Below are 23140 nucleotides of genomic sequence, written 5' to 3' on the forward strand. Positions count from 1 at the left end.
ATAACATAAGGATGTAAAAAAGTCTCCATTAAGCCACATCAACATCCAGAAGACTGGCAAAAGTATAATGCTGCCCATCTTTTATCAAGGGGATCCCACAACAATTTCCTCTTTAACTTGATAAACTCTGCATCGTAGCAGTTCATGTTCCTGCAAAGGTAAGTAGTGAGGTGTGGATATATTCATTTGTTTTTCCATGTAAACCAAACCCTATCTTGGAATTCAAACAAAGCTTGGACATAAAACATAAGACATGCTTCTATTTGGTGCATCTGAACTTTGATTTGGAAAGATTGCATTATAACAGGGCAATCGGTATCTGCAACATGAAAAGTTCTCCATTTAACAAGGGGAAAAAAGCCCCTCATGATGAATTTAACTACAAGGCAGAAGGGGAAGGAGGGGCATGCTGTTTTTAACCTAAGCTTCTCATACACCAAGGCATGAAAGCAACAAAATAATCAATACCCTCCAATAAGAGTGGTCAGGTTTACAGATCTCACAACCCAAGTAAGGCTTGGGCCAAAAGACTTCAGCGGAAAAGGAAAATATAATTGGCTCCAACTCTGGCCTGAACCTAAGGTTAACAGAGCCCCAGGTGCTGCCCATGCAGCTCTGCCCCAGCACCTCTACTCCCTGGTGCTTACCTATCGGCTCCCGCTCTGGCAGGGCTCCTGCCCCACTCCAGCATGGGGCACAGAGCATGTGGCTGGTTCTGGGCCCAGACCAGCCTCATAGCAATGGTGGCGGTGGCAGCAGCTCTGGCCTATGCTCAAGTAGCGTGAGGAGGCACTGCCGGGGCAGGGGGTGGGGAGACAGGTGGCAGGACCAAGCTGTAAGGGGGGCAGTTATAGAATTTAATGATTGGGGGGGTCATCTTAGATTCAGGGTGATTTTGGATTCAGATAGATACAGTATTTCTTGTTTCTTTTTCCCTGGAGAACTGAGAAGGCACCTTTGAAGAGCAGTCTAGGAATGCAGTGACATAAGTTGTAATTTAAAGATGCTCCTTAACTAAGAAGAAGACTACTGAGGCTGAGAATTGAGTGATGGTCCCTGAGTTATGTATGTAGTTAGGGAGACCGAAGAACAGCGGAAGCTTGCTTACTGCTCCGCAAATAAAACTTGCTTTTTAGTTCTTCTCATTCCCACATGCCTGTGTTTATTGAAGCTGATGATTACTATGTGGTGTCAGCAGTGGAGAATGAGAAAGGACATGAAAAAAGTTGAGATCCAAATTAAAGAAACTGGAATCTGAAGCAAACAGAGCAATGCAGCCATAGGGAAAAACAAAGCCTTTGTAAGTGATCATCCTGCCACAGCCATGAGTTGTTTCTCATGTCCCTGTGACGGGTGCCAGTTCTGCATGCAAGGATGTGCGGGAAGCAGATTGTGGCTCTGTCCCAGGCCCCTGCCCCACACTGGCCTACAATCCCAGCCCCTGCCCCTAGCCACCTGTCCCACTCCCAGATGCTGCTTCCTGCCCATCCGTGGCCCCATTCACATCTGCCCAGCCAAGTGTGTCCTGGCCACGGCGGTCCTGGCCCGATCTCCATGGAGACCTTGCTTGCCCACCTGCTCCGTCTGGTGCCCCCAGTGGTGGGTGCAGGGAGACAGGCCAGGATATCCTGGCAGCAGGGCCAGGTCTGGCAATGGTAGTGGCAGAGACAAAGGAAATGGCAGCCAGGCAGAGCTGGCAGCTCCCACAGCAGCAGCTCAGAAGCTGAGTTCAAAATCATTACTTTGCCTGGGGGACAGGTAGCAGACTACTATAAATCAGTGAACACCAGGTAGAACAAAAGGAAGTCAGGGACTAAACTTATCAACCTTTAAATGTTTAATATGAAAGATGTGGACTCTGTGCAACTCTGAATGCTGAATATGGGAAGAAGATAGGTCGCACCTTACAAGGACATTACCAGTAGACTTCATCCTTCTCAGATTTTGGCTAGTAGATACATTTTCCAAGCACAAAACACACATAATGTTCCGTATTATTGCACAGTAATGGCATGACCACATAAAATAGCCCATCTACAATGAGCATTTTATTACTGCTATGGGAATCTTAACTTTCATCATGAAACTCAAAAAATTAAAACATTGGCTTTGAGAATTTACCATCTCTTGGACCAGAAATCTCACCGATGAGAATTTAAAAACAATGTAATTCTGTTTTCATGTGTTTAAAATGTTAAAGAATTGTATTTATTTTGCTATTCATTAGCAGACCATGGCAGCCTGGAAATAAAATCTGTTTTATGTACAACAGAAGAAATTTTGGCAATAAACTGATTAGTTTCTATACAGTGCAACATGCAGTGACTAATTAACAGCTAGCCCTGAAGCTTTTGTTTTATTGAAGAGCTACAGAGAAAGCGACATCAGTTAACCACTTAGCGTGATATCTTCAGGCTAATATATGGTAACAACAATAATTAAATAAAACAATGTAACAACAATAATTAAATAAAACAATCAGTTTCATACTAATATGGTTTATATATAATCCACTACAGAAAGAAGAGAAATTCATCCCTGATACACCTTCAGTGAAGAAGTAAAAGAACCAACAGGTGGAATTAATTTTGCCTGTATAATTTTCTTTGCTAAGATTCCCAAGATAGAGACTAGGTAGAAAAAGTAAATAACTAGTAGTTAAGATTTAAGTTTTGCCATTTAAGTACCTACCATGTTTTCTTTAGGTTGTAGCAGACAAGTGCCTTTTTACTGTAAACAACTGACAAGTATGCACACTACAAGACTACCTACAGGAAACAGTTCAAAGCCAAAGCACTATACAAATGAAATAAGTGCAAAAGCATTTCAACTATCTGCTGGGTCCCCTGTAATCTAATAAAGTTGGCTGCCATTACAGTCAAAGGCACCTAAGAGACAGCGTGAATGTCAATTAACAGCAGAACTGGGGAAAAAAAATACACAGAATAAAAATGTGGCAACAGAACATTTTTCCATTTGTATCTATAAAAAGAACATTTCTGTGCATTCGAAAGACAAGTAACAACTGTAGTCTATTTTGTCCTTACAAACAAAATAACTGGTGTTTAACTGGGCCTCATTCTTAGGTACTGAATGGCAGGTGAAATTGTGGACCGCTCCTCTTCACTGAATAATCAAAAGGACAAATAAGTTTTAAAAATCAATGCAGCAGGCCAGTGTCTTAAAATGTTTACCTCTGTTCACAGATGGACATCCTGAACTTGCCTCCCATAGCTCCTTCCATTCACATGACTGCATGAACAAAACGTAATGCCACTTTCTATAGCCGGGGCTATAGACGTGCAAGAGCCAGTAACAAGCCAGCTTTACAGACTTAATGTTTTTAGAAGAGATACTTTGCATGCACTTGAAAAAAATCTTTTTTCATTTTTCCTTTTAATGCAGGAACCCATCCATCCCAACTCCAAAATTTATAAAATTAGAATCACACTGCATTTAGGTGTACACATTGAACTCCAAATGCCTTTAACATGGAGCTGTGCATGCTAGAATTTTGTCCTTACAACTTTAAGAGCAACCTTTTGTAAAACAGAAGAACAATGTCTTTCTTCTGAAACCCAAAATATGCTTCAAAAAGATTCTGAGCTCCACTGAAAAGCTAGGCTCTCTCTAGTGGCAAAGAAGATATATGAGCATGCACATTACTGATTTCTCTATGACAATTTATGAACAGTTTTAATCAGTGGGATCTTACCTCTCAGCACTGACTTGAGGTTCAACTTAGCTTGGCGATGGAGATCCTCCACACAGGGTGGCCTTGAGGATGGCAAGAACACATTTTCTTGCTGATGCCATGGGGCAGTATAATGGACTGTCCATCTACTCTCTTCATCTAGGTTGGAGACAGCTGCACAAAAACAGAGGATAATGCCAAAATGAGATAAGATCTAATGAGCACTATTAATAAATGGGTAGTAAATGTAGGGGTTACTGATAAAGGGAAAATGGGACTGGAAGAAACTCTTGGTTCCCAGCTGTTGCAGGAAGCTACCTTATATAACAACTGTTTCAGCTCTATCTTAAAACAAATGAAGGCATTTAGCCCACTACTCCAATTAGAAGGCTGCTCTAAAATCTTACTCAAGTTCCAGTGTAATGTATTCACAATTAATTTATATCCATTTATTCTACTGACACTGCCCTTCGGCTTAAATAACGTTTTTCCCCCTCCCTGGTGTTTACTCTACTGATTTATTCACAGACAGCAGTCATGTCCCCTTTCAGGCTTTGTTTTACTAAGCTACAATAAGCCAAGCTCTTTCAGCCTCCTTGAATAAAGACAGGATTTCAATTCTCCTGTTCACCCCAGTAGCCCTGCCCTGCTCCTGTTAGTAGAGAGGTAGTTAGCCTCATTCGTTTGAATTTAGGCAAAAGGCAGGGAAGGATGGTACCTTTGAAACTAACTGATTATCAGTTACTAGTTAGTCTTTAACTTGCCACCCTGCCCTGTTGCCTGCTAATTTCTGATACAGCCTGAATTCATCTTCCCTGATCATGAATGACTCGAATTATATAAGTGGCAAAGATATTTTTGGGGTTGATCACTTTTATTGGACCAATTGCACGGCCGGGAGAGATTTTAGACAAGCTTTTGACAAGCAAAGTTCTTCTACAGGAGAGCACTTTGTGCTCAAAAGCTTATCTAATGCATCTCCCAACCATGCGGTTGGTCTCATAAAAGGTATTACCCATAAAAATATCCTCAACTCTTCCAGACTTCCTGGACCACCAGCTGCAGCATTGCTCCAACACTACCACTGTGCAAAATTATGCAGAGTATTCCACATGAGGTCTTGTCCACATGTGGAAAATGGCTGGGCCTCTTCTGTTCTCACACTGGTAAAAATCAGAAACAACTTCACTAATCTTCATTGGCTTTACACTGTCATAAGTGCAAACTGAATCACGTTTTTACATTTTCCAGCAGAACATAAGTAACAAAACCTTCCTGTGGCTCAAGGACTGCCTCAGGATCCATCAATGAGCCATGGTAGATGCCACCTTTGAATCAAGTGATCGCCACCACCAATGACAAACTTCCCACCACACCATCACTAACATGCAACTACATTTTCATTTACATCTATTAAAATGAAATATTTGGCACTCTTAAAGTTCAATGTTCTTTACAGATTAGACCTAGTAATACATTGATTACCTAATTAGCAAAAGCAAACATTCCTAATATTTGCTTATAATTTATCTTCCCTCACAGATAATAGTTGCTCTTGTTTACCATCAATAATAATAATAAAAAAAACTTTTACAGTTGAACAGCCCTATTCCTCACCCTGTAATAACAGGAAAGGGCAGTTAGGGGTCACATGTTACGATCCCTCAGGCAACATTTGGCCTTCAGCCCACATGCTATGCATCCCTGCTTTTGTCTAGGGACCGTACAGCTGTGCTGTCTCCCAAGCACCTGTCATGCTGGCTCAACAAAATCATATTGGCTGCATTGCTGTCCTCCACTTTTTGGAGTATTCATTACCTTTCATTGCTGGCAGTTGGGCATTGTTTAGGGATTGCACAGCACCTACTTCAATGCACACAGCATAGGACCTAGTGTTCTAGTATCAAGAATAAAAAATGATGTGCTGTGTATGGCACCAGAGAAGACATACACAGCGAAGCCCAGCAGGAAGGGGAGAGCATCCACACATCTGAGAAGTGACTGATCCCTCATCACAAACTCTGGAAAAAGGATTTTGATTGGAAAATGAATTGTATTCATTAAAAATAAAAGGAACCCAGATTAAGCTTCAGTATCTAAACACTCCTAGGTATTACAAGACATGAGTTTAAAAAGGGCTAGATTGTGGAGGCTCTTAGTTGAGTTTCCCTGTTTCTTTGGTTTTCTGTCAGATACTTCAAAGATATTTTTCATAACATTTTGGTTAGATTCTTAATTTGCCCTTAAGATTGCTTTGGCCACAAGGCTCCTCCTCACTTCTACCTATTTGCATTGCACTGGCTGGGAACAAATGCACTTCATGCAGCAAGACAGAGAATGCCAACAACATAGAACGATTTTGGATTTTAAACTTCACTGCAGAAAAACAAGGAAGTTTTTTTGCCTCCCTGCCTGCTATCTGACACCTCCAGGGAAGGAATTCTACCTGATCAACACATAAAAGAGCTACTCAATGCAGCTCACAAACACACTCATGGACCCAGAGGGACACACTTCCATCTTCAGCTCCCTCTGTGCAAAAATGAAGTTTATTTCCTACCTATGGGGACTTTTTACCATCTTGTACCATCTACACTTTTCCCAGAGCCTGACGAAGGGACTTTGATCCTGAAAGCTTGCAGAAAAGGACAATGTTCTTGCCATTTTCCAGCTGGTCTAATAAAAGGTATCATTTTGGAACCAAGAGTTCTAGTTTTTTGTATAACAACATAGGACTGCATTCCCTGTCCATGTTAATTGGAGGTCAAATTCACATGATAATGAACAGACAGATCACTAACTACCTGATCACAGCAAATACTATCCTTGTCTTTTAGAAAACCAATTATTCACTGACTTGCTGAAGAAGAAAACTCTTCCTAATGCATCCTCCTTACAGAAAGGTTATAGAAGAGACACTCTGACAGAAGGATAGCAGCCATATTATTGTCCAGCTGTATTTCTGCCATACCAAGAGAAGTTTACTGCTCATCTAAAGTATAATTAAACAACAAAGATGCTCTATGTATAAGCTGTCGTGTCAAACTATTTCAGTTGTAATAGATTAAATAAAAAAAAAAAATCACAAAATTAAAAGAAAAAAGTCTGCAACTACATGGAAGCTGCAATTAAGTATAAAAGCTTTGAAATTCACAGTGAGCACTGTTCAGTCCAGAACAAGGTTTCTGCATAAAAGTTGAGTCTATTATACATGTTCAGCAGCTGCACAGCAGGGGCAACCAGAAGACATTACATTAACACTTTTGCATGCTATGATACCTGCAAGGGACACAAGGCTTTCAATCTCGGTACCAAGGAGTTTAATATTATAAGCAAAAGTTTGGCTTCTTCAGAGCCATTCAGAGACAAAAGGATAACAGAGAAATCCACACGTGCACGCATGCACACACACACACACACACACACACACACACACACACACACACATACTCACAAAGAAGCACACACTCAGTAATACTATCTTTCATAACAGTTTCTGCACATTATGAAGCATTGCTGCATAGGAGAAAGAAATAGACATATTGATTAAGAGGCAATAATCCATAAAGCATCATTTAACTGAATACATTTGTCTACTGAAATTCCATCACTTTCCTTAAAGAAAGCGCATATGCACAATTACTTACTCTTCCTCTTGAAAAGTTTAATTAAAGATTTAAGTTTTGTATTGATGAACACCACCATTTCCGACGTGCTTATCTGCAATCCTGGAGTTTATATCCCATACAAGAAAAAGAAGGGGGGGAAAAAAAAAAAAAAAAAAAAAATCGGGAGCAAGAAGCAGGTGTGTGGTTTTCAGGCTGTACCTGCTAAAACTCCACAAACCCCACTAACTTTGTCTCTTCACGCACCCCTCCCTTTTCTGCCCACTCTCCTCCTTTGCGCAAATGGAGTCTGCTCTTATTGTCTTGGCAGTTGGAAACCATTAACCAACCTCAAACCTGAAAACCACTTTCTGAAATGTAATACCGGGAGCTGAAAATAGCCAGTTACAACATGTGAAGAAAGAAAAAAGAGAGCCATTCGCTGTTCACATTTGCATGGAGCCAAGATGAGGCTTTTTGCCTTAGTGCTCATTCATTCAGCAATCTCTCCTGCAGGTCAACAGTTCCACACCCCCCTCTGCCTCTCCAAGTTTAGTCTGCTGCAGTGACAGTTGTAGGTAATTTCCTTTTACACTGTGCAAACAAGGATCTTCTAAACTCTTTACAGTGTAGCAGAGAGAGATGTGGATATTTTCATGTCCATCCTTTGTATCTTCCAGTCTAACTGTGTGTGCATGGAATCTGAACTGGCTGGGACAGTGAGGCTTTCAACTATTGTTTTCCAAACACGCCCCCAGTCCCTCCCTCTCTCCTTTACCATAGGAAACATTTATGAGCAGCAAAGCTCCACAATAGAATCTCCATGGAGCTGTAAAGGAGCATGGTATTTTTGTGCAAATTAGGATGCCCTCCTTTCCCCATCTCCCCCCCCGCTTTTTTTTTGTTATACTTTTGCTCTCACTTTATTAATGACCCAAGAGCTGCATTTTAATTGTCCACAAAATGAAGCTTTTTTTCCTCCTTTGCATTCCTTTGCTTTCAAAATAATTTTCAGGAACTGACAGTAATCAGACCCCTCTAGTAATCTTACACGTTGAATCTCACTATGATCACAAGCCGATTTGTTCTGATTAGTGTCAACTTGGAAACTACATGAAAAAGTAAAATAAGAAAATGAATTAAAAGTAAATGAATTAAATCATTTTGGTCCTATACAGAAACCGTAATTCAACATGAACTGAACTTGAACAAAAGGAAGGTTTTTTGAAATGCTGCTTCCTCCTATGGCTTTGAACACTTCCAATTATAGGTATATTATGTTTTCCTGCTTAAAAACAACTTACAATTTTATAAAAGTTAGAAGAAAAATGCTAAGTACTCCATCAATGTGCTCAGCAGGGCATGCCCCGCACACAATACTAAAACTCAAAAAGCAAGTCCTCCCTTACAAAGCAAGGCTAGGCAACTGCTTTGGGTTAACAATGAAAGGATTTTTCTTTGGGGAAAGAAATACCAGCAGCAGGGGTCTTAGTCTGCCCTGAAAGCTGTTACAGGTTACAACCCTTCCAGTACAGCATGTACAAGCAGGTGCACTTGAAAAAAACATCAGTTCCCAGCTTCACAGGTTTGCCCAAGAGTAGCAAGTATGCAGAAGGGGAGATAAAGTGTACCAAAAAATGTTGTATACATATACATCATCTTTCAGCCTGAACAATCCAAAAGCATTGTACAAGTTGCAAGTGTATTTGATTCCACAAGTACCATTGGAGAAGGGATCACTACAGCAGGAGTGGGTGCAGGAAGCATTCTGTCTGGATCAGTATACAGGCAGCCCTTCAAGAAGAGCACGTACCAGACTGGCAAGAAGCTGTGCTGTTTGGCTGAAAGGGGGGAAACATATTTCCTACCCTCCTCCCTATCCCACTGGTTGATCTCAATCCATTGATAGATACTAAAGAAGGGCATGGCTCCCAAACCTTTCAATTTTCCTTTGTGTAGCTCTGTGAGTAGGAGGTTGTGTTCTCAAACTATCCCAGGAATGATGGGCCCCAAACACACCACGCCTATTGGTTGCCACATGCCCAAACCCAGAAATGCAGCAGTAAACCTGCTCTGGGTCCATCCATCCACAGACAGAGGTCTTCAGAGCAACCAAATGAAAGGAATTCTGAAATGTACAGTGCACTATGGCTATGCATTAGGTGATGGAATGTTTTATATCAGATGTAAGCATGAAAAGCTTCCAGGGATCCATTGTTTGAGAAAAAAAACAAAAAGGCAGACAGACAAACACAGAGAGATAGTTAAGATTAGGGATGCACCGATAGAGATTTTGGGGGCCAATAGCGATAGCTAATTTTTAAGGGGGGAGGCATATTGGCTGATACTAATTTGATTTCCGATACAGCTGCGTGCAGCTGGTAAGTCTGTTTTGGTGGAAGGGGAGAGGCAAAGGAAGGCAGACTGGGGGGCAGATCAAGGCCAACCCCAGCCCACAGCTGCAGCCCACCCTGACCCCCCACACAGATCCAGGGGCATCTTCCATACCGTGCCCTCCTGGGGTGCGTGAAACAGCAGGAGCCACCCCCTTACCCCCTGGAAGAGCTGCAGCTCCATCCTGCACCCGCCCCGCCCGGGCATCACCTGCCTAGCCCCACTCCCTTCCTCACTGCGGGGGATGTTGATCTGCGCCCCCCACGCCTCTTTCCTCTCCCCTCCCTTTCACCACAACAGACTTACCAGCTGCATGCAGCTCTCCAAGCTGCCAGCTGTGCTTCTTGCTGCCTACATGCTGTGCTGTGGCTGTGCGTATGCATGGGCATTTAATTGGCCAAATTATCAGCTACATCAAGCCGATTTCTCATACAGTCAATTTTTTTAATATAATCGGTGCTGACCCAATATCAGACTAATATATTGGTGCACCTCTAGTCAAGATGTTAATGTCAGGATGAAGTGTGAAGAACCATAGATTTGCTAATGTAAGAGGAAAGGTAGGTGAAACTCACTAAGAACAGACAAAGGAAGTAAGAAGAGGTTTTGTGTATTGGGAATAACAGGATAGGTATGTGTGCAAGTTGCAGGCTAGATCTGATCAGTTTTTGGAACTCACAACAGGATGACGTAATGAGAAATCTAGACAGATAAAATTAAACGAGAGGGGTTTTTTTGCTAGTGTAAGCTAGTGCTGCAGCCAGCCGGCATGGCATGGTTAGAGTCTCCCTTGCTACCTCAGTTGTAAGTATTTCTGGTAACTGTATGACTTCACTTGGCCTTCAGATTTAATGAAGGAATTTTAGCTGAATTGCTGACATAGTCAATCAAATTCCAACACCAAATACTTAGACTGAGGAGCTCGTGGCACTCTGGAATGGAGAAGGCCATTTACTTCCCCCTCCATGAAGAGGTCGGTTGGTCTCCAATCACTAAGGCTGCTAATCTGGCATTTTGAGACCCTGGTCCAATGTCCTGCTTTGTTATAGGCTTCATGCGTGACCCTAGACCAAGTCATTTAGGGCATCATTCCATTACACTTTGTGCACATAAATGGCAGTGCTCAGCACTTATGCAAGGTTTATGATTCTATTACTCCTGGATTATGGACATGTAAAAGTTTGTGTGTATAGACTGAGCATATGCATCCAGCTACAAAGATATGCAGGCCTGCATAGATATGTGCATGCATGCAAGTCATAGAAACATAGCCAGACAAACAAGCAGGTTTGGTGGGCCCTTCCACCTTTCAGTCCCAAGAGCTTAGACTCTAAAACACTTAGAAGGAAGTAAGAGACACAGAGCACATCCACATGCAAAATTAGCACGATGCAATAAACTCTGGCTCAGTTTGTGCTGGATTTATTGTTCCAGAGTGCAGCATTTACATCTGCACCCATGACTTCAGCACATTGAGCTGGAGCAGCACAGCCCCAGCTGGCAAGGGGGCCAGAAGGTCAGCCTGCCACAATGTGCTGTGGAGGGGCTGGCTGGGCCCCCCGCAACACTGTAGCACCCTTGTGCCCCAGCCAGCCCCAATCATCGTCTACACATGCACTATGGCCAAGTAAATAACTCTGCCCTAGTATAGTATTGCAATAACGTTGCAACAGCAGCATTTTAGTTTATATTTTGGGACATGCTTAGGAAGAAGACTGCTAAGTGGGTGATCATCAGGGACCTTGGTTTTCTCTGCCAAAAAAAAATACAAAATTCTCTGATAAAACCCCCAAAATCTATACCTTTCCATGATTAAAATGAAATGCCATTATATATATAGGTGTCAATTGAACAATGTTTTATTGATATATTTACCATTTTAAAGCAATTTAGAAGCCTACCTGTGCCTCAATCACTATAATAAAATAAATTCTAAATACCTGTACATTTTGGCATTTGATTTTGGGTTTTTTACCATGGAAAATCAGAGCTCCCCTGCTTCCTTCGCCCACCAGGATGCAAGTCCAGCTGCAGTTGTTCCTCCACACTGCTTTGTGGTGCTGAGCAGCCCTGATATGCCTGTGCTCTGCCAATGCCATTACCTATTGTTCCCAAGCCTCCAACCCTGCCAGTACCCCTCACTCCAAACCCACAGACCCCTGGCCCTTTGGAAGCCTACCAGTGCCTCAACCATTATAATAAAATGCAGCGCCTTTACACGTGCTCCAAAGGTGTGCGTGTTGGGGGGTGCGCATTAATTAGAGCCGCTCTAATTAAAAGCACCTACAGCACCTCATGTATTCAGCATCCTGCACTTCAAAATGGCAGCAGGGGCACTTTAACTTATCAATTCGGAGGCTTTGAATCAATTCAGATCTCTTAATTGGTCTCCCAATTCAGTTTGGATTCAGAGATTCGGCCGTTGAATTGGGTTGAATCTCCTCCGAAGCGAATCAGCAACCAAAGCTTTGCACAGCCCTAGAGGGAATGCTGTGCCACAATGGCCACCAAGGTGAGGTGCCCCCTGCCCACCCAGCAGCAGCAGAGGAACATAACACTGTGCTGCTACCACCACCAGTCCCATGGTGCCACCATGGCCACCAAGGTGAAGTGCTCCAGCAATGACAACTGGAAATTGTGCCTCTCCCTTCCCCCACCCCCAACTGCTGTTGGGGGTGCAGAGGGTGCATCATCTTGGCACCCATGGTGGCACAGTGAACCTAATAACAGCACTGAGCCTCCTTGCCCTGCTCTGCCCTCTTGCGCTGGGTCCCATCCACTGGGCTGCAGAGGCAGCTCCTGCCTGGTGACAGTCTAGCCAAGCTGCAGACCCATGCCCCATAGTGGGTACAGACATATGGGGGGCACATGCTCTCCCATGCCTCCCCACCTGTAAGCTATGGTCTACCCCCCACACAGCCTACGCTCCCCCAAGCTGCGGGAGCTGCTCTGCCCCACAATGCCTAGCTGCAGAGCCAGCCATGTGCACGTGTGTGCACACACATGTACATGGCCCCCTACCTCTGATCACCATCCTGCCACTCCCCCCAGCCCCAAGCAGTCCCTTGCAGGCTGGAACTCTGCCAGCCTGCTAGGGGAAACCTGTAGTTTCCTGGGTTTTTCTCCTTTCCATGGGAAAAATGGAAAACCTGGATCCCTAGTGACCATTGCAGCAACCACCCTTTTTTCCCCTTCCCTCTTTAGTGTTACCTTTATAGCTGACCTGTTTCATGGCAACCATCTGGGACAGCTGTCCCTTGACATTCACAGCTACAAGAGAGGTTGGTGCCTTTGACAGTCTGGAAATATACCCTTTCCTAAGAAATATTCATAGCAGGCCACCTACACAGTATTGCTTCATTTAACCAGCATTTCCTTCCTTATTTATGAAATTCTGCACCAATGATACTGACCTCCTGAAAAGCTACTGAGGTTCTAAAACCCAAATATCAAAAACAGATCAAAAACGGCACTATGAAGAACTGCTGAATGGATCGTATACTCCAACTTTACTGAACATTATGCTTCACTAACACTACTGTGTTAAGCAGAACTCAGAAAATAAAGAATCCAGCCCTTTTCCTACTTAATTGAATGTTACCATTTATTCTCTTGAAGGTAAGAGCCTAATGTTCATTATCATGTACCATAAAGTCAATTCAGTGACTGAGATATCAAATTGCTAACAGAGGCACCATAGGCTCAGAATATAAAGAGTCATAGGCTGCAGAACGGGGTGGGCCACCCAGGCCATGGCTTGACAAACTGTTAGCACTTTAATTTATATAATCCACAAATGCACAATTGTCATTCCAGTTAAAACCGTATAGCTATTTTTTTTTAACTGCATAGCTAGCTAAATTAATGTGCTAACAGTTGATTGGGCTATGGCCCAGGTGGCCCACCCTGTTCTGAGGTCTATGTAAAAAGCTAAACAATAAGGGTTAGTCACATTAATTGATCAAGAGAAATAAAGATGCATCAGTGCTCCAAATAACTTTTGAAAGAGAGTACAAATGCATGACTGAATGGGGAGCCCCATCATGAAAACTGTTACTATGTGCCTCCATTCAGAAAGCGAAGAAGACTAAGCAAAATAATGGAGGAAAGATACATATTCATGAGAATTCAGAGAAATGTTTTTGCTCAAAAGTCATGCGAGACATGATTTCAGAACAACTTATCCGTGACACTCTTGCAGATGATATGACCAATACAATATGAAGAGGTTTGCATGTGAAGAAGTAAGCATGTTAAAGGAAGTTAAGTATTTAGAATTGCTCTCCAAGTCATCTCCTTGTCAGTGTCTAGAAACAGCTGCTGCTGTGCAAGGAAATGATTTCCAAGTTAATCCAGAATGCTGTCTTAGCACATATGAGCAAGCAGGCTCTGATCTTGAAGGTGAGAGAAACCGGGAAGTGAACTTTTAGAATACAACCATTCACAGTGCAATGAACTTTTTCTAAGATGTAACATTTTTTCTATTTCCATTGACTTCAAAGGATATTTAGCATTTCACATAATAGAGGCATTACTATACTACCTGCTTCCAGTTAAAAAAGTCTTTTATGAGAAACTAAGGATATAAATATTGTGGCAAATAGCATTTAAGGGTGCACCGTTTATTTCAGTCCCCTTCCAACCTATATTGTTGAGGTGGACCCAAAAATGATTCCACTGCAACCAGCAAGCATATATTTATAATTGTAAGGGTCTTTTTCTTTTAGACCCAATCATGTCTGGCTGTCTCATGACATTCCCTTCTCCCCCCCGCTCCCAGAACAAAAGTAAGTTCCCTCCACAAAGGCACTCCCAAGTGGCAATACATTCAGCTGCCCTCCTGTCTTGAACTCGAGTCAATCACAATGGCTTCTTTCAAGGCAATCTCACTCTTCATGAAGCATGATACTTCACCAATTACTAACATATTATAATTCATTAAACCTTGGATCAGGAGGATGAGGGGGGATGGTATTTTATCCAAAAGCATCTGTAAAAGAAAGAGAGCCCCATGCCCCACTGAACCCACAGGGGAGCCATGCATGGAGTCTGTCTACACACAGGCAATTACGAAGCAGGTATTGCTCTAAAGAGAACCAGAACAGCTCCCTCATTTATTCATACTCATTGAGGATTAAGGGCTTCAGACTGGGAAGGAGGCTGTGGGAGAGGAATAAAAGGGGGAGGGTAAAAAACAAGGAAGATGAGAAGCAGCAGCGCAACCTTAGCTAGAGAGGATAGAAAAGAAAGAGACTTTGATTGATCTGATGATCCTATTGAGGAACAACACAACACAATAAAGCTAATTTATCCTTTCGACAGTTTAAAAATCTTTCCTCAGATTCTCTAGCTTTATCATGCAAAAAAGTCACTACAGAGAGAGATGGGCTTTTTAGCAGATCCGCAGGCAATTAAAATAGCAGTTTGTTGTTTGGAATATCTCCATTCAAATTATATTATATCAGAGTGGTAGTTAGCCATGTTAGTCAGAAGTTGGGCAGGGTGGCACTTCATAACCTAACACATTCAAGTAGGCTACAACCTACTTTGTCAGCTGCTATGAATAGCATTAGCTATAGTAGTAGTCTGTAACCTGTGAAAGCTCACGCCCCCCTGAACAAGTCAGTCATTAAGATGCTACACTACCCTGCCTTCTGCCTGCATACAGGACAGCAGAAAACATTTAGCCGTGTGTGACTGCTTAATTCTTCATCTTAAAATATAAGATCATAACTGCAATATTTTTTCTTTGGCTATTCCCACAACTAAGGTAAGGCAACCGCAGTGAGCAGAAATTTGTTTTCCTTGTCCTCAGGAAATGTCCTTTAAAAAATAGTTTCCAAACTGTATTCCCACATTGCCTCCTCATTCACTTCACAAGTTTAGATGTGGCAGCTGTGTATCTGTGGCTTTACAGCAATACTCCACAACCATTTTAAACTAATCCCAGTCTGCATTCTAGCCATGGGTGTTCCAACAGAGATGCATTCCCTGCTTGTTTTACTTATATAAAGGTCAGAGAAAGAGTTTAGGGAACTTCCCATGTCCCCTCCTCATGCTGTTCATTTGGACATGTATCTCCATAGATGGGATAAATGGATGTTCTGGGTGTAGCGAGTTGCTGACCGAAGTATTTTTCCCCACTTCTCCAGTGACTCTGTTCATTGCCTTAGCTTATTTTGAATCATTTAATTCTCCAAGTTCTAAAACACCTTCTGTAAAAATGAGGCTTATGTCACTTCTCTACTTCTGCTAAGTATTTTGCAGTCTACAAATGATATGTTAAATATATACGAGGAGGAGGATGGAGGAGATTGTAGAGTTCCTCCTGAAAGGAGAGTTTCGGGGGAGGGGAAGGCACTCATTTATTTCCCAGACACGGAATCCCAGATGGGTTGCATGCCTGGAGCCTAAATTATGGACACTGCAGAAATTTTACCAAACCCCATCTATCCATCAGACCACCACCCATTCTTGCCTGGCCATATGGACATCCATGATATATCCAGGAATAACCATAAACAAATCATAAGGGACTATGAGGCTGGAGAATTGGGCTGTAGATAACAAAAGGGAAACAGAAGGGAAAAGGGCTGTAACACGACATCACTAAGATCTATTCCTCCTTCCTGGAACTATTGGTCATGTCTGCAGTCAAGCAGGCAGATCTAAAATTGGCCTCCTCGTTTATCTCTGGACTCACCAATGACTCCCCTAGTTATTGGAAGACGGCATCCTCATATTGACGGACTGCCAATGATGAAAAAACAATTCAGCAAAGACAAATATGAAGCTACACGTAGGAAAGAAGAAATACATGCACAAGAACAGGGGTGGGAAAAATGCAGCCCCACCAGGCTACTCTATCTGGCCTGCAGGGCCCCTAAAAAAATTTAGAAAATTAATATTTATCTGCCCCTGGCTGCCTGTCATGTGGCCCTCAATGGCTTGCCAAAACTCGGTAAGAGGGCCTCTGCCTGAAATAATTGCCCACCTCTGCACAAGAAGGATCTTGCGGCCATGAATGACAGGTTCAATATTAATCAGCAATGTGATGCAGTCCTGAAACAAGCAAATGCAATTTGGGGCTGCATTAACATGGGCATTGTAGACAGTACATGGTAGGCAATATTACCATTCTATTTGATGTTGTTAGGCCTCCACTACAGTATTATATGGAGTCTGTGCTCCACATCTGAAAAAGGATGTAGAGAAACCGGAGAGGATCCCAAGGCAAGTGACGAAAATCACAAAGGGGTTGAAATGCAGTCCATACCAAAATAGATTGAAAGAACTATGTATATTTAGTTTGGAGAAAAGTAGATTAAGAGGGTGGGATGGGACATGACAGCAGTCTTCAAATATTTGAAAAGCTTCCATAAAGAAGAGGGAGAACAACTGTTCTCCTTTGCCACAGAGGACAGGAACACAAGGCAATGCATTTAAACTGTAGTAAATCTCAGGAAAAAAACTTCCTGCATCAGCTTTAACTGTCAGAAAAGCCAGGGCAGTGGAACACGTTCCCTTTGAAAGTTGTAGAAGCTTATGGTGTTCAAAACTTTCAGATTCACATTTCCAAGATTTTAAATGTGACAGTGAAAACTACAAACCTACAATTTTTGTATAAACAATAAGAAATTCCATAGTAATAACCCAACTCCAGTTGTCAGGACTATAACATGCCCATTCATCTATATCATATTCCCCTTTTAACATTGCCTTCCCTGCCAATGCTAAACACAGCAAGGGTTATGCTTTATTAATTTTTTTAAATAAGTGTTCTACAGAGGTAGCTTTTACTACTGCACTGCCTGTCCTCTCAAAGGAAATCTAACACTTTCATTGTGGATGGGAAACAAGCAAGAGGAACTTACCCTCCTGCTAGCTGACACCGACCCAAACATAGTGGGGCTCACTGAAACGTGATGGGACCCAACACATGACTGGGCAGTGAATATCAAGGGCTATAGGCTGTACAGGAGGGACAGGACAGAAAAGAAAGGCAGGGGACGTGGTGCTCTACATTAAGGAGATCCTCATCAATTAGCAAAGAATCAGAGAAGGGGCACTCCGAATGCTTTGGGTTAGAATACAAGGCAGTCGAGGGGAAAGAGATTTAATGGTGGGGGTCTACTACAGACCACCAACCAAGGGGAAGAGCTAGACCAGGAATTCTTAAGTCAGCTCATGGAGGTAGTTAGGTTAAAGGACACGGTCATCATGGGTGACCTGAACTTTCCAGACATCTGCTGGGAAAAGCAGTCAATGAGGTCTGACCGCTCACGTAGGTTGCTAGCCAGAATGCAGGACCTGATGAGGGGGCTGCAGGTGCTTGACCACCTGGATGACAGCGATCATCACCTGTAGGAATTCACCATCCAGCGCAAGGTGGCAAAGGCCTACAGCAAGGCAGCAGCCCTAGATTTCAGGAGGGTGGACTTCAATGAGCTAAGGAGAATAGTCAGGAAAGCACTGAGGTCCCAGAGGGGAGGGGAGCCAAGTGTTTAAGAAGAGTGGTCGCTCCTTAAGGAGACAATCCTCCAAGCCCAAAAGGGAGGCAATCCCAACACGGATCAAAGGGAGCAGGAGGGCGCAAAAGCATCCAGAAGCATCTCCTAGCTAAAAGGGAGGTGTACACTCAAGGAGGATTATACTGTGGTTGCTCGGGGATGCGGGGGGGCAGTCAGGAGGGCCAAGGCGGAAATGGAACTGGGACTAGCTTCCCGGATCAAGGACAAGAAGTCCGTTTTTAAATACACAGGGGGCAAAAAGAAGGTACCGGGAAACGTGGAGCCCCTGCAAGACACACTAGGAAATTTGGTCGTCACACCAGAAGACAAAGCTAACCTATTTAACGACTTCTTTGCCTCCATTTTCCTGAGCAGGGATGGGATCAGCCCCCCCGCACTAGGCCTCACTCAGGCCCCAGGGGAGGTGCACCTAGGCCAAGGATTAGTGAGGAACTAGTTAAGGAATTTCTGGAAGGACTGGATGTATTCAAATCAGCTGGTCCAGATGGTCTCCACCCTAGGATACTGAGGGAATTACCTGAGGTCATTGTGGGACTCCTGGCATGGCTTTACGAGTACTCGTGGTGCTCTGGTGTGGTGCCACAGGACTGGAAGAGGGCCAATGTGGTTCCCACCTTCAAAAATGGGAGGAAGGAGGACCCAGGAAACTATAGGCCAGTTAGTCTTACCTCGATCCTGGGTAAGCTTTTTGAGAGAATTATTCTGGCACATGTCCACAAGGGGCTAGCAGAGGAGATTATGCTTAGGGGCAACCAACACGGGTTCATTAGAGGCAGGTCCTGTCAGACCAACCTGGTGACCTTCTACAACCAGGTCACCAAATCCTTAGACGCAGGGATAGTAGTGGACATAGTCTTCCTGGACTTTAGGAAGGCCTTCGACACTGTCTCTCACCCTGTTCTCATTAAGAAACCGGGGGATTGTGGTGTCGACATCTACACAGTCAAATGGGTTGCCAACTGGCTGGAGGGCCACACCCAGAGAGTGGTAGTGGACGGGTCATTTTTGACTTGGAGGGATGTGGGCAGTGGGGTTCCACAGGGCTCAGTGCTCAGGCCCGCACTGTTCGACATCTTTATCAGTGACTTGGATAAGGAGGTAAAAAGCACCCTGTTCAAATTTGCTGATGACACTAAGATGTGGGGGGATGTGGGCATGCTAGAAGGGAGGAATAGGCTGCAATCGGACCTAGACAGGTGACAGGGGTGGGTGGACCAGAATAGGATGGGATTCAACACTGACAAGTGCAAGGTGATGCACCTGGGGAGGAAGAACCACCACCATACCTACAGGCTGGGGAACTTCCTTCTCGTCAGTACAGAGGCAGAAAAGGATCTTGGAGTCATCATTGATGCCAAGATGAACATGGGCTGACAGTGTGGGGATGCAGTTAGGAAGGCCAACCGTACCTTGTCATGCATCCAGATGCATCTCAAGCAGGTGCAAGGAGGTGATCCTCCCCCTCTATGCAGCACTGGTCGGGCCACAGTTGGAGTACTGCATCCAGTTCTGGGCGCTGCACTTTAGGAGGGATGTGGTCAACATGGAGAGGGTCCAGAGGAGGCCACTTGCATGATGAGGGGGCAGCAGGGCAGGTCCTATGAGGAGAGGCTGCGGGACCTGAACCTGCTCAGCCTCTAGAAGAGAAGGCTGAGGGGGGATCTAGTGGCCTGTGACAAACTAGTCAGAGGGGACCAGCAGGCATTGGGGGAGTCCCTGTTCCCCCGAGCACTACCAGGAGCGACTAGGAATAATGGTCACAAGCTGGCAGAGGGTAGATTCAGGCTAGATATCAGAAGGCGCTACTTCACAGTCAGGGTGGCTAAGATCTGGAACCAACTTCCAAGAGAAGTGGTGCTGGCTCTTACCCTGGGGGTCTTTAAGAGGAGACTAGAGGAACATCTTGCTGGGGTCGTTTGACCCCAGTACTCTTTCCTGCCACGGCAGGAAGTCGGACTTGATGATCTGCTCAGGTCCCTTCCGACCCTACATACTACGAAACTACGGATGGCTTGTGCATTCAACTGTCATCAGCTGTTGTATAAAACAATTTCTTTAGTCAAATAATACAATTTGAGTAAGATGCATTTAACTGAAACCCATTTCCTTTGCCACTTTTGGCTTCTCAAACTAATGTCTGCTGGAAAACCTTTCATACAGCGGAAGTGTAAACTTGAAGCTATCAAGAATGCCATTTGGCTTTAGAAATAATTTAATACCTACGAATCTGCTATTTGTGTTTGAAAACTCCATGGTATTATCAAGCACTTCAGTGCTGAGTTACAGACGTCTTATAATCACTGAAAGATATTAAAAATCCTGCAGAGTGGGCGAGTGTAGCTAAGGTACACACTGAAATAGCTGGAACCACACACACTCAATCTCTGAAAGTCAGGTCAGCAACACCTATGTGCACTCAACCCCATCTTTCTAATTATTAATAAAGATATTGGACCCAGGACAGATCCCTGGAGAGCCCCAACTCAATACTCCTGCCAAAGAGACATCAAGCCATTTACAACTTCATTGAGTATGATGACACAAGTTTCTCATACTTCCATCTCTTATTTTCTTGAGTTACTAGTAAGAATGTCACAGGAGACTTGGCATCTTTAGATAGTTTCAGAATTAGTGTTTTATCCATTCCAAGTTCCAATATATACAGTAGTACACATTTTAGTCTCAGTTATTTATGTTATTTATGTGCCGCATAAGACTGTTACCTACCAATAATAATTATTAGAAAATTTGAGATTGTACTCAAATTATTCAAAGCAATGAATAGATACTAGTTAGGAGTGGATGTTTTGCTAAATCTAAATTTTCAGGTTATGATGGTGGTTAGAAATAGGGATGCACTGATAGAGATTTTTGGGGCGGCAGCCAGTGCCTGGTCCAAGCCCAGCCCCCACCAAGAACCCTGCATGGCCCTGGCTACAGCCTGCACCATCCCGAGCAGATCCAGGGGGGCACATGCCCCACCCCCATGCCCTCCTGGGGTACAAGCAGAGGCAGGAGCTGCCTCCCCTTCCCCACAGCTGCAATCACCACTCCCCCCCATGCCCCTTCTTTCACCACACAGGACTAGCCAGCTGGAGGCAGCTCTCAACACAGCTGGCTCTGCTCCTCGCTGCCTGAGTGCTGTGCAGAGGCTGCATGCAGCATGGGCATTTATCAGCCAAATTATTGGCCCAATAGCCAATACAGCCAGTTTTCTTTATATGGGTACTGATCCGATATTGGACTGATGTATCGGTACACCTCTATTTAGGAATGTGTTTCACCAACTCCATCTGGTGAGAAAGATACAAGTCCCTCCTCCCCGGATTCAGACCTGGCCATCATCATGCATTCTTTTGTAAGCTAGGGGCTACTGTAATACACTCTACATAGGCTGCTCTTGATGACCATCCAGAAGCTGCAGCTGCTGCAAAATGTGGCAGCTTGTCTTCTGAGAGGGGTGGGTCATCAGGCCACATTATGCCACTGTGCCAGATTTGTACTGGTTTCCAATTCAAGAGGTTTTTGACTTATAAAGGCCCTAAATGGCCTGGAGATCGTTTTCTCCTTTATGCTCCTTCTTGATCCCTAATGTCAGCCAAGAGCATCCTCCTGCCAAGTACCATCTGCTTGCCAAGTTCATTTGTTGAAAACATATGGGAGGTCATTCCCAGTAGTAATTCCGCAGTTCTATAACCCCACTCCACTGGTGGTTCACCACAGCCTGAGCCTTGACATCTTCTGAAAAGGATGTAAGAGCTTTTCACTCAGAGGCATTTGGCAAGCAGAGTTAAGAAGCTTTGGGAAGTTTCTTTTGTCATATGCTAGCTTAATATTTTATCTATTTATTTTATCTATTTTTCTAAATTAGTTTTGTCTTTTATTGTTAGCCATCCTGAGCAGGGGATTGGGGGTGGGGAGGGGAGAGGAGCAGAGAGGGAGGCAACATATAAATCCATTAAATAAGTAAGTATATAAAGTAGAAGAGCAAAGTCACAAAAGTATTAAAAAAACATTTAAAGAATAAATATTTTGGTCATCAGGGCATATAAAAACGGATGAAAACAGACTTATGGGAAGGTTTTGACCCTCAGAAAAAATGTTCAATTAAAGTGTAAAAGAAAAAAACAACAACAAATCAATAGTGCAAATGAAGCTTCCACCCCTAGGAAAATTTAAAATCAATAAAACCTCAACTGTTTTACTCTGAAGATGCACTCTGTGAGGGAAAATTTAAAAAAAACTGCATTTCTTTCCTCATGTAGGCAATAATAAAGGTACATCAATTTTATTAAGTATTTTGAAAAACAATGTTGGGTACAATGCAGCTACTAGTGCTAGCAATTTTTTTTCACTGAACGGTTAATCAACTGAAGCTTTTATTTATTTTAACTTGACAAGAAATTGTCATGTAAATACACTCTAACAACCAAAAAAGTTACAACCTTATAAAGCTTACAAAAAGTAACTACCATATTTACTTGAATATAAGATGACTCCAAATATAAGAAATGGAAAATTTATAAATTTGTTACAATTTTCCAGGTACAGAATCAAATGATTGGAGGTTTGCCGTGAATTTGTCCCCTTCCCACTGCTACAGCAGGGAAAATAAATGGTGGGGGGGAAGATCGCCCCTTTGCCCTCTGCCCCCTGTTATCCCTTCCTTTCCCCATTACTGTCAGGTCCTAATTTCCCTGAGTACATGGAAGTGAGGGGCAAATTTGAAAACACTAACTTTGAAATAAATGTGCCTATAGTAATTTGAATATAGGTAAATTACTATGGCTACCCATAGACCTAGATCACCCAGAATTGATCCGTTTTACTTTTTTTTGAAACTGCTGCAAGTTTTAAGCAGGACTTTCATAGGTAATTATATATAGTACACACTATGCATGATATTAAATCTAAAG

General features: G+C 43.2%; 1 protein-coding gene across 7 annotated transcripts in view; it reads right to left on the reverse strand.

The window, feature by feature from the left end:
• NHSL1 (NHS like 1) overlaps nt 1–23140 on the reverse strand; it is a 284707-nt gene that overhangs the window by 75331 nt on the left and 186236 nt on the right. For 6 of the 7 annotated variants that reach the window (XM_090040332.1, XM_090040320.1, XM_090040311.1 and 3 more), the window contains exon 2: nt 3716–3868. In XM_090040332.1, coding sequence (XP_089896458.1) covers nt 3716–3868 — 153 coding nt within the window. Of the gene's footprint in view, nt 1–3715; nt 3869–7341; nt 7434–23140 lie in introns of those variants that run through there. The other variant, XM_090040351.1, reaches the window with a different exon arrangement.

This window comes from Crocodylus siamensis, chromosome 1, assembly GCF_052110815.1.
Source record: "Crocodylus siamensis isolate JL-2025a chromosome 1, ASM5211081v1, whole genome shotgun sequence".
Lineage (NCBI taxonomy): Eukaryota > Metazoa > Chordata > Crocodylia > Crocodylidae > Crocodylus > Crocodylus siamensis.